General features: G+C 42.7%; 1 protein-coding gene across 1 annotated transcript; it reads right to left on the bottom strand.

Moving 5' to 3' along the window:
- Positions 1-3948: 3948 nt before the first annotated feature.
- LOC121916240 (phospholipase A2 inhibitor and Ly6/PLAUR domain-containing protein-like) lies at positions 3949-11056 on the bottom strand. Its single transcript, XM_042441107.1, has 6 exons — positions 10992-11056; positions 7117-7237; positions 6109-6216; positions 5667-5840; positions 4907-5047; positions 3949-4774 (listed from the first exon to the last, which is right to left on the bottom strand). Exons 2-6 carry the CDS (start codon positions 7160-7162, stop codon positions 4545-4547), a joined length of 699 nt encoding a protein of 232 aa, XP_042297041.1. The 5' UTR covers positions 7163-7237; positions 10992-11056; the 3' UTR covers positions 3949-4544.
- Positions 11057-11755: the final 699 nt, after the last annotated feature.

The raw sequence follows: 11755 nt of genomic DNA, 5'->3' as shown, positions 1-11755 counted from the left end.
CATTATTCCTGTTTCCATAGTCATTTTCATAGTCACCGCCATACTCCCTTCTATGTGCATTATTCCTGTTTCCATAGTCATTTTCATAGTCACCGCCATACTCCCTTCTATGTGCATTATTCCTGTTTCCATAGTCATTTCCATAGTCACCTCCATACTCCCTTCTATGTGCATTATGCCTGTCTTCATAGTCGTCTCCATATTCCCCGCCGTATGGATTATTACCATTTTCATAGTCCTCTCCATAGTCATATCCATTTCCATATGAATTTCCATAATCTGTGAACGAAAATCAGAAAGAAATATCCAGAAAGCTTCCCCCAGAATTGGCATCAACCCTCTCTCACTTTCAGGAGTAAATTACAATGCTCCTGATTTTATATGTTGGCCAATGGAAACAGTTTATTTGCATGGTTTTTATTTGTTTTAATAGTTCAATCTGGTAGCAAAATGCTTTTAAAATGATCAGTGCAGGTTTCAGTCAAAAGCCCAGTTTTGCCATGCCATGCCATGAGGGTCTATGGTTGCTAGGTAAAATAAGGGGCAATACTCCTCTACCTTTATTGGTTGCAGGTGTTTGTTTCATAGAAAGGATCACTCCGAACCACCTGCTAGATTGTGAGATCATGGTTGAGATCCTATCTCACAGCCTTTGATAATTCAGCACTCTACTGAATTTGGAAAAGGTCTTGAGTGAAAAGACTACAGGATGTGGACATTCAGGTAGGTCAAAGAGTCTTCCCTAACACTGGAAACACCAAAAGGTGCTGTGCACTTACCCATTGTCATGTAAACTTGGCCTGTCATGCAAACATCATCATAGCCTGTACACCGCTCACTGCTTATGCTGTCTGGAGGACATTCTACATCCAATGCCATACAAGTGTCACAATACAGAGATGCCACTGCAGAGAGGAGAAAAGATAACAGTTAAACTTTTCCACAGACGGACAAAAAGTGTTGTCATGGGGCTGATTTTAGGGCTCGGGAGAGTGGAGCATCTGCATGCACCCGAGCCCTACCGCGCCATAATGGCTCACCTCCATCCACATGGGGGCCGCCATGATGATGTATGACGGCGTATGTATGGTGCCACATCCAAACGGCACAGTGCTGCATGGACATCATCGTGCGTGAGGGCACCAATGGCACCGCACTCCCAGAGGCCGTGCCATTTGGTTGCTGCGGCCTCCATGTGGGGCAGACAGCGTCGGCGTCTCGGATCTTAGAAACATGTCATATTTTATGGTATCATATCTTCACATATCTTTGACATACCATTGACAGTTTTTGGGCTGAGGAAGATGTTACGGAATGATATAATATTAGGACGGTGAACCATAGGTGTACCATAACATCTTATATAATCAGTCAGCTGTGGCTTTGAGAGACCATTTGGCCATGCTGGTGTGGAAACTCGGCTGCAGACCAAATATGTTTTAAAAACAGCAACCAAGTATACTAGGTTCCAGCCTACAAAGTTTTGCCTTCAGCTGGAAGTAAGAATCTTGCTTTCCAGAGTCTCCAATAGTCCTTCCTTCCCATAGGAATCCTGGAGAGTCTTCAGCCTCTTCTATCTAGTGGACATTTCCCAGTACCCATAGTATCTGATGGCAGTTAATTCCTACTCACCTGGAGAAAGCAGGGCCAAGAGGAGACACGTGTTCAGAAGAAGTGCCTTCATAATGCAGGAAAGATGAAGAGGCAAGGAAGATGCTGTGCAAAGTCAGAGCAAGGTGTAGAAAGGGACTTACTTGGAGGAATTTATAGGCCCAGAAGAATAGCTCCAGAGAAAAAAACCTGGGAGCAGCTGGTTTGGTGGAGAGTGGGAGGTGGCCCAGAAGGCACCTGATTTCCCTAGAACTGGGTGTTGAAAATTGATGAGATTGTTTTTCTGGAAGTGCATGAAATTTTGCCAAATGGCCTTTCCAGTTTGTTCTTGCCTCAGTTTCACCATAGTAAACATGCACCAAGATGCCCACTATCAGCTTCAAAGAGTTCAAAGACCATGTGAAGGAATAAGGTGATCTTTGGATCCAGTGGAACCAGTTATTGTCCCTTCTTGTTCTCATGCTATCCAGCTTTGCCGGGAAGAGTAAAGATGACCACACCATAGTTGTGTTATCTGAACCCTTTGGCAATGCTTTTCCATATCTTCAAGCGAACTGTCCCTTCTTCTTGGCAAACCCCATCTTTTTGAAATGACATTGTACAACTCACTGTGTATCTGCCAAGATGTATACAGTATTTATTATCCCATTGTACAATAGGGAATGTGAAGTGCAATCCATGTGAACAGAAATAATTACATGCTACCAAGAAATGCGCAGCTGCATGGCTGGAAGTCTCTTGGCTAATCCCAGTTATAGCACATTCATTGATTCAGCTTTTGGATCATTCAACACACAGGTAAAGCTGACTGATTCAGGAGCTTTGGTGGCACAGTGGTTAAATGCTGGCCCTGCAGCCACAATGTTATGAGTTTAATCCCAGGGCTCCAAGGTTGGCTCACCTTCCATCCTTTCATAGGTCAGTAAAATGAGTACCCACCTTGTTGAGGACAATTGGCTTACAGATTGTAAACTGCTTAGACAGTGCTGAGTTCACTATTAAGCAGTATAGAAATGTAAATGTCATTGCTATAATGCTATTGATTCAATAGCTTTATTACAGTCAGGATTAACAATAGGATTTAGGCCCCATGTGAAATGGGTACTGAATCAAAAAGCAAATGGAAGAAACAAAACTGAATACAGCATCATCTTGGCCACCCAGAACCCTCCAGGAATGAGACAGTGCACAATTTCACAGTAAATGACTCATTTTATGAAACCCAAGGGGAGGGAATCAGAATACCTTCATAGTGTACAGTAGGCCCTTGGTATCCACTGGGGTTTGGTTCCAGAGTTCCCCATAGATACTGAAATCTTGGGTTGCTCAAGCTTCATTGATGGCATCCCCCAAAATAATTCCTATAGCTTTTGCCTAGCTGGAGTTCTTTCCATTCTAAATCAATGCCTGTGGACAGTAATGGGCTGGATGAGGGCAAATGAAGCTTAATCTAGGCAAGACAGATGCTCGTGCTCCATGGAAATGTAAATAAGAGAATCATGATTAAACCTGTGCTGAATGTGGTTACATTCCCCTTGAAGACACAGGTTCGCAGTGCCCACTGCATAGTGGACTCCTGGACTCGATGCTCTGTTTTTGGTGGTGCCTGGAAGTACATTTAGACCATTAAAACTAGTGAGCCAACTGTACCCATTCCTAGGGACCTCTGACTTGGCCATGGTGGCACATGCCTTGTTGGGATTATGTCAATGTGTTTTTTGCGGGGCTGCCTTTGAGGAATGTTTGGAAATTTCAGCTGGTTCAAAAAAGCTATAGCCAACCAGATTGTTAACGCAGCCAGTTACAGGAGCACAAGGCTCACTTGTTACAACAACTCCACCTGCTGCCAGTCTCTTCTAGTCACAATTCAGAGTGCTCATGCTTTAAGAACTTCGGGGAAGCATTTCCCTTGACTCCACCATCGTCACAGGCACATTTATAGGGAATAGAAGTGGCTGCTTCCAGACCCTAGGATTCCTTTCCAACAGAGACTAGGCTGGCTCCTACCTTGCTGTTGCAATGCCTTTTGGTCGAGCTGCTAAAGCTACCATCATAGTGTGTGCTTTTGGATTTTGTTAACTAGAAAAAACATAAATGCTACCAGTCATTATGGTCTTTGAAAAAGGATCAGTGTTACACCTTCTTTGCTGCAAAAAGTAACCACTGGGGAAAACCGTCTTTGTTATGTGCAAGGTTTGACAATTGTAATATCTTCTCTATTTTGAATGAATGAATGGATGAAAGAAAGAAGAGTCAAATCATATTTATTTTGGAATTATGCATTTTACTAAGTAATCACAGTTTACTAAGTCAGATCATTCAGCCCAGAAACTGTCCTCTCTGACCGGCAGCGTCTCATCCAGCTCTGGTACTTAGGATCCATTTACCATAAGATGGAACAGGGTTTTTCACATGGAAAGCAGGTACTTTGCTTCTCTGTCCCCTTGTCCTTGCACCACCCCTCCAACATACACACACAAAATAAACATAAAAGCAAGGAATTAAAAGACTGCAACTGTTCCTTGACTAAGATTAATTTATTTAAATCCCCTTGGAGTTGCAGTCCTAATGCCACTGTAGGGAGAAAACCTCCAAAGACTAGTTGACTAGAAAGCTGTCCCCAATTAATCAATTAACACATTTTTAAAATATCAATTATTTTTAAGTTAAATACTTATACTCTCCCTAAATGGAAAATCTTAGGATTCCATAGAGTGGAACCATGGCAGTTAAAATGAAACTGTAGTGCTATAACTGCATCATGTGGAAGGGCCCTTATTTGATTTGCCCTTTGAAATATATATATAGTTATAGGGTCTAGTAAATGCAAGAGCCTGAAGTTCTATAATGTATGCCTCCTTTCATTGTATTGTGTTTCACTGAAGATGTTTTTTCCAGTTTGAATCAAGAAGACTCCTTGAGTTAGGCTAGGATCAGTATAGGAATTTGTTCAGCAGAAACCCAAGGAAGCTGGGCAGGAAGACTACAAAAAGGATGCTTCCTGGAGCTCTGATGATGCTGTCTTTGCCATTCCCTACACTGATATGGGCAATATGATAAGTGACATTGCCAAAATATAGTGTTGCATTCTTCTCTTGAAGGACAGATGCTGTAGAGGATGTGGCACAGCCCTTTAGGACAAAGGATTTTGTTGTGGAAGACCCTTGGGGAAAAGAACAGAGAAAGACATGGTATCATAATTTGCTTAAACCACTACACCATGCTGGCTCTAAAATAAAATTAAATATTAATACACTTTAATAAATAAGGAAGAAGATGCAACATGCTGATTTACCCTGTGTCAAATTCCCAGTGATGTTGACGCACTTGTCCTGGGACTGGACACACTTTGTCATCGTGGCATTGCAGCGATCCTTATCGAAAGCAAAGCATGAGGGGCAACCCCAACTACTGATCTTGTGATCTTCCGTTGGTACTACAGGGATTAAAAAACGAGCGAGTAAACATACCACTGAGCTAAAATGGCCCATCGAAATTATCCTCCCCTGGGCAGCTGGTGAAAATGGGATGGCGGCAAGAAGAGTGGCACTTTCTCCATCACTCAGAACAGGGATAGGTAACTGTCAGAGGATGGAGGCTGCATTAGCACATCATGCACCCCCAAGGCTATTCTTCTCATTCCCAGGGCCCCCAACACCTCTAAAAATGGTTCTGTTGCTCTCAAAATGTCCCCAGCAGCCTCTAGTAGCAATGGGGAGAGGGCAATCCTGTCATGTCTTGAATAGGTGGGACTGTTTTAGATGTAGAAAAGGACTTTTTCAACAGTATGATCCCGGCTCTGTCTAATATATACCAGGGGATGGAGGAGGATGTTTCCAAGATCTGAATAAATGAAGTGAAAGGTCCACTGGGATGCCAGTGTGACCCCAAATGCATGCCATTTCTCTAACCGACCTTAAAAATATATTTATGCCAACCTTAGTTTTCAGTTATTAAAAAGAAGAGGATTTTTTTAAAAAACAACAACAAGTGAAATAAATCCCAAATAGTCATGACTCTGACTTTATCCTAAGCCCCCAAATAACCTATCTTACCATGGACAGTATCATTGGTGTTACATTTGTCTGGACTGTGGCAGCATTTGGTTTCACTATTCAGGGAAAAGTTTTTCCCTGCTGTGATGAATATAGTCTTTTCTCTGCAGGGATCAAAAGTTTCTGAGGGATCCTGACAGCCTTGATACAGATGTGATGGGACCTCCTTTCCATCTGTTAAAGGAAAGAAGAAAAAAATGAGTTGTGAGGTTTTCTAAGCAATAAAGAAGATACAGACTCTAACATCAACATAGAATGAAACAAGTGGGGAAACCAGTGAAACACTCCTGCCGTGTTAATACATGCCGAATGCACACTGGAATATAATCTCCTTAACATTGATCTAATCTCCTTAACATGTAAGTTGATTAGTTATGATCAAGCAAGCTTCTAGCAATGAAACTGTTAAGAGTTACCTGGGGAATCAGTCATATTTACTTACCTATTGTATTATTGAATGCAACTGCAATACATTCATTGTCAGTGGTGCAGGTTTCTTTTGTGCAGCCGTCAGTTCCTTTACTGCAGTAACAAGTATGGGAGGACTTTCCTAAAGGGAAAATAACAGTGGTGAGAGAAGCAGCAGCAAGAACAGCCACCGAAACAATAACGGCAGCAACCTTGTTGATTTTTGTGGGTTTTTCAGGCTATGTGGACATGTTCTAGAAGAGTTTGTTCCTGATGTTTTGCCAGCATCTGTGGCTGGCATCTTCAGAGAATGCTGGCAAGGAAGAGAGTGGGATATATATATATACATATATACATGCACACACATACTGTGTGACCCTGGGTAGGGAGGAGTGATTTGCATGTTGCTCTATGTATCGTTCTGTTGTTGGTGGCAAGGCCTCAGAGTTGTTGCAACCTTGTTGTTTTGTTTGTTATCCCCCCCCTTCTAATCTTACCCTTCCTTCAAGGAGCTCAAGACTGGGTGGGAAATGGATAGCCCTCCAGATATTTAACAGGAAGACTAGGACATAGGAGTTCAGAAACATCTGGAAGGCCATAGGTTTCCCACATCTGGAGTGCCCACTTCCTGCCCACACTTATGTCTTCTCCATAAAATATGCCAGGCTGGGGGATTAGAGTACTCTGACATTGGTTGCTTCCATGGATGCATCCTTTTGCTTTGCAACATGTTTTGGAGTACAACATTCTTTGGAATATTGACTCAAGCAGGAGCCAACTTGAAAGCACATCAGAAAAATAGCAGCAATAAATGTGGTAAAGTAAGTGTGGCTATTCCACCCAGCATGGAAGCAAGCTTTGAGTCCTCCGAAGTCACCTTCATAGCTCATGACTGACCACACCATTCGGTTTAGGACTCATGGATCTTAGTTCCTTATTCCTTGATCCTTATTCCACTGCTGAATTCTGGTTCACTCTTGCTGTATTTCTGCTGAGGTTATGTCCAATAATGATGCCTCTATTGCTATATCATTAGACTCACCTGTAGCTATCAGAGTAGCAAAAAGGGAGAGGATAAGCAGCTTCATGATACTGGGGGTTGATGAAATATATTCTGAGCAGGAAATAAATGTTATGATCAGGAGGTTCCTTTGACTGAAGAACTGAAAAGAGAACATAGGAAATATGTCAAGGAAGGAAATCAACCGACTTCAAACACAAAAGGAGGTTAATGATGCTCTAGTCTGCCGCCATGTGGTTATACATTTCCAAGTTTTGGGTTTCCATCCTTTGCAGCAGACAGCATACAAAGGAGAAGCATTCACATAGTCATTTAAAATTTATCTGGGGAAAAAATGGGCTAGGCTCTTCCTTCAGGCTTTGATACAGTGGCAGCTTGAGAAACTTGTTTGACAGAGCTTGGAAAATTGACTTTGATGGATTACAAATCCCAGAATCCCCCAAGTAGTACAGTCATTGGTGGTGATGGTTTGGGGATTCTGTAAATTGTAGTCAAAGGAAGTAACTTTTCCCTGTTCTGGTTTTTTTTTGGGGGGGGGCAGCCTCCTACATCTTGCCATTTTCCTCTATAGTCGACCCTCTGTTTTTGCGGGGGATCCATTCCGGACCCCCCCCCCCCCCCCCCGCAAAATCGAAGACTCACACATATTCAAGCCCCATAGGCTTGAATGGGGCACACCCCCTCCCAAGTGTGCAGAGGGGCATGCGCTGTAGGGGCATGCCCCATTGACGGTGACAGAAGTCGCCCCCCATGAGCGGATCCCAAGTCCGCAAGAAAGGAGGGGTGACTGTATTTTTATTTTCTGTTTTCTTGCAATGGTCTTTGGGCTAAGCAATAAATGATCCTACTTATTTACCATTTGTTAACCCCAGTTTGAAATTTGGTTTGGGGAACACATAAATCTGTACCTTAAGATCTTCTTACCACAGTTTAAGAATCAGAACAAATGCTGCTGCCAGGCATCTTTGGCTGGCCTCTCAGGTCCCAGTGCCCTGGCAGATCAGATGTTACATCACTTCAGGACTATTTCCAGGTCTGAGATATTGGGGCCAAACCCTGAAATCTAAGGATGAGTTCTTGTGATGTTGCAGGACTCAGGCACTGGTGATGGTACTAGGATCAAATGACTTTTGCACTTTGAACTCAGTGTCTACTGGTGCTGTTTGCACTCCCCTTCCAACCTCTAGTGACATCCCTGATACAATGGATCTACTCTAGTCAAGATTATTCATAGGATTTAGGCCAAGAAGTGATAAAGGTAAGGATACAACTCTTTAACTAAGGTCCCCTTGTCTTAAAATGCAGAACATCCATTAAAAATAGGTGCCATGATGACTGAAGATGCCAGTAACAATACTTGGGAAGAAATCAGAGTGAGAATGAAAAAGCCCCTTCAATTTTTTCGCCCATGGACCTGAGGTTGACATATATGCTTGGCTGGCTGCATACAGCTGTCTACTCTGTGTGCCTGGAATTCTTTCTTTAAGACAACCTCTGTTTTAAGACAACATTATACCATTTACCCAGGGCCTGACCCTTTGACTTTACTGAAAGGGAGTGCCACATGCTCATTTATCAGAGTTGCTCAGACGTAAGTCCAGATAAGGGGTGATATATTGGTGCTGTGGTACTGTTTGACTCCTAGCTTTACTGTTTGGTTTGCTCCAGTACTGCTACTACACCAGATATCCGTCACACTTCACTTCAGTGGCTCTGAAAATACAGCTTGTATCTTGGCCTCCACCTCTTGCTCCTCCACCTGTCATCTCTCTTTTACAAATTTCAGCAGGACTGTGTATCTATCTGTTCATCTTTCCAGGCAACCATGTGCTAGGAGGGGGACTCATACCTCCTAACTTAATCCATTGCTCTGTGTCCTAGCCTCTGGAGCAGCAGGAAAAAAGCTTGTTCCATCCTCAATATGACATTTAAGCATAACTATTATGTCACCTCTTAACTGTCTTCTCTCCAGGCTAAACATACCCAGCTTCCTGAGCTGCTCTTCATGGGGCATGGTTTCCAGATCTTTTACCATTTTGGTTACCCTCTTCTGGACACATTCCAGCTTGTCAGTCCTCTGCTGTCCCATTTTCCAGTTGCTTTAAAAACATTTCAGCTGCTCTCTTGTCCTCCCACTTTCTCCCTTTGCCCTCAGCCCATTTCACTGTTTTAAAAAGCGACCTGCTCTAAGATTTCACTTGAACTGCTTTAGTCAACAGTTAGTGAGTTGTGTTACTGAGACAGGTAAATAAGCTCACTAATGGTTCATTAAACTGTTAACCATTATCATATTCATTTTCCTAAATGGAGAATAAAGCAGCTGTGCACCGTGATGGAGTGCCACCGTGCATAAGATGAACAGAACTGTGGTTTCTGTGCAAATCCAGATAGAGCACCAACGTCATTCTGGAAATGAATCTGTTCTGGGTTTTAGACTAAACTTTAGAGAAGCTATCTAACATGCTCAAGTATATGCCAGCAAATAGGTTGAGCAATGCACATAGTACCTTTTAAAGGTCAGATTAAAACATGGAGCAGGTGTGCCACCTCACTGACACTGGAGGTACCAGCCTCCATGGTTTCACTTTAACTGCCATGGCTTCATCATATGCAATCCTGACCTCCAGATTTACCACTTGCTCATGCTTTCGCAATTGTTATCATGCAAGCCATCACCACCATTGTTATCCATTCCTCATTGTCCAATGATGTCTTCATTTTGGCAGTCCAATATAGACTTTTTCCTTTTAAACACAAATCATTGCTGTTCTATGACAAAGCATAGGTCGTGTTCTACAGGCAGTCAGCTTCAGATTTACCTTCTGTTCAGCTTCTCCCTTGCACCCCAAGTGTTCATCTGCATGGCTCAACATTGCAAATTAGTGCAAACTGAGTACAGCTTGAGTAGTCCTTATCTGAAATGCTTGGGACCAGAAGGGTTCCATATTTCAGGGTTTTTTCCCCCTGGATTTTGGAATATCTCTATTTACACATAAATAATGAGGCTGGAGAGAGACTGTGGAGTCCCACCATTTCACAGATCCTTGCATCTCTCTCTCTAACCGTGTCTCTCTCCAGCCTCACAAATACAGTACAGGTACACATCAAGCTACTTCTGTTATAGCTCAAACCGTTTTGGAGTTTGGAATACTTCAGATTTCAGAATTCTGGATAAGGGATACTCCACTTGTCTATATTCAGGGTTGGCCCATATGTTAAGGGCATGGGAGTGCAGAGAATGACAAATTGCACCTTCTTCATTCTCTGAGGGCTTCCGAAAATGGTTGACCCCCTAAGACTTGGGTCTGGGGAAATCTGGTTTATGCTGCTGGTAGCACTTTGCACAATAGCAGAAGCTGAAAGGGCAGGAGACAGTTAGAGAAGAGGAATAGTGCGAGGAGTGAAAGGAATGAAGGGAGGCAGCAAACGAGGAGGGAGGTTAGGAGGAAAGGAAAGAAGGAAGGGAAGAATGGAGGGGATGGGAGGAAGGTGGCAAAAATTAAGGAATGCTACTATTCAAAATGATGAAGCATGGACAAGGACCATCAACAAATTTCTAGGAAACAAAGAACCAATTGTAGCCAATGGGCACAAATATGGTACCATTCCTTGTCACATTGGATGTCGGGTGGTATTGCCCTTCCCCACAACAGATGGATTGAGATGCACAGCCCCAGAACGTTTTGCAGGATCTCCCACAGTGACCCCCATGGAACAGACCCTGAGGTTGGAAGAGTGTCCTAGCAGCTCTAGGATAGCATAGAGTGGCTTAATTCTGACACTCCCAAATATCTTGCCTTTGCCATTTCGGTCACAGTCATGGCTCCTTACATAAGAATGGCTAAATCCTGATTGGGAAGTCTGCTAATATCAATAGCAAAGCACTCTTCTCTTACCAAGTTTCCCTCCTGGTCCTTCAGGATCCTGGTTGACGTGGTCTTTAGACAAAGAGAACGGTAAAGTGGTGTTCAGCCTTTTATATATGTATATATGTTTTAGCAAGGCATGGGTAAATAGCATTTATCAGTCAGATATGGAGGGCGTGGAAGAGCAGTTTGGGTGGAGGGAACGATTATTTCTAAGGTGAGAATGAAGACTTGGGACAACCTTTTTATTAATGGGTAAATGAGAACCAGCATGGAGTTTGAGCATTAGACTATGACTTAGGAGACCAGCGTTCGATTTTCAGCTTGGCCATTTAAACCCACTCTCTCAGCCTCAGGGGAAGGCAATGGCAAACTTTTCTGGACAAATCCTGCCAAGAAAACCCCACAATAGGTTCGCTTTAGGGTCACCATAAATCGGAAATGACTTGAAGACACACACCACCACGAAGCCATGCATCTAATTTGTTAAAAGTGACTTCTTGTTGTGTTGTTCTTCCCTCTTCAGTTAAGAGAAGGAAGGGAATACCTGCCTTTACTGGACCAAGCTGCGACGATTGTATTTTCTGGCTTTAATAGTAATAAGAGAGCATGGTTCTGTAATTCATTTTCTCTTAAATTGCTTTTTAATCCAGTTGTGTTGCAACGTTATAATTTATTTACTTGTTTTTTTTAATGTTATAATTCATTGTGTTTCCTTTGAACCAGATTACATTTTTTAATCTTGTGTGCAGGTTTTGGGGAGAAAAGAGTGATATAGATCAAATCAAACCAAA

The sequence above is a fragment of the Sceloporus undulatus genome, chromosome 9 (assembly GCF_019175285.1).
Source record: "Sceloporus undulatus isolate JIND9_A2432 ecotype Alabama chromosome 9, SceUnd_v1.1, whole genome shotgun sequence".
In the NCBI taxonomy this organism is placed as follows: domain Eukaryota; kingdom Metazoa; phylum Chordata; class Lepidosauria; order Squamata; family Phrynosomatidae; genus Sceloporus; species Sceloporus undulatus.
The sequence above is the reverse complement of the archived record's forward strand: the minus strand, read 5'-3'. Positions and strand labels throughout refer to the sequence as shown.

Excerpts from the sequence above, each read along its gene's own strand:
- LOC121916240 (XM_042441107.1), bottom strand. The coding sequence starts at position 7,162 with ATGAAGCTGCTTATCCTCTCCCTTTTTGCTACTCTGATAGCTACAG. Across the intron at positions 5,841-6,108 it reads TGCATTCAATAATACAATAG|ATGGAAAGGAGGTCCCATCA; the intron begins GTAAGTAAATAT and ends TTCCTTTAACAG. Across the intron at positions 5,048-5,666 it reads CACCAATGATACTGTCCATG|TACCAACGGAAGATCACAAG; the intron begins GTAAGATAGGTT and ends TAATCCCTGTAG.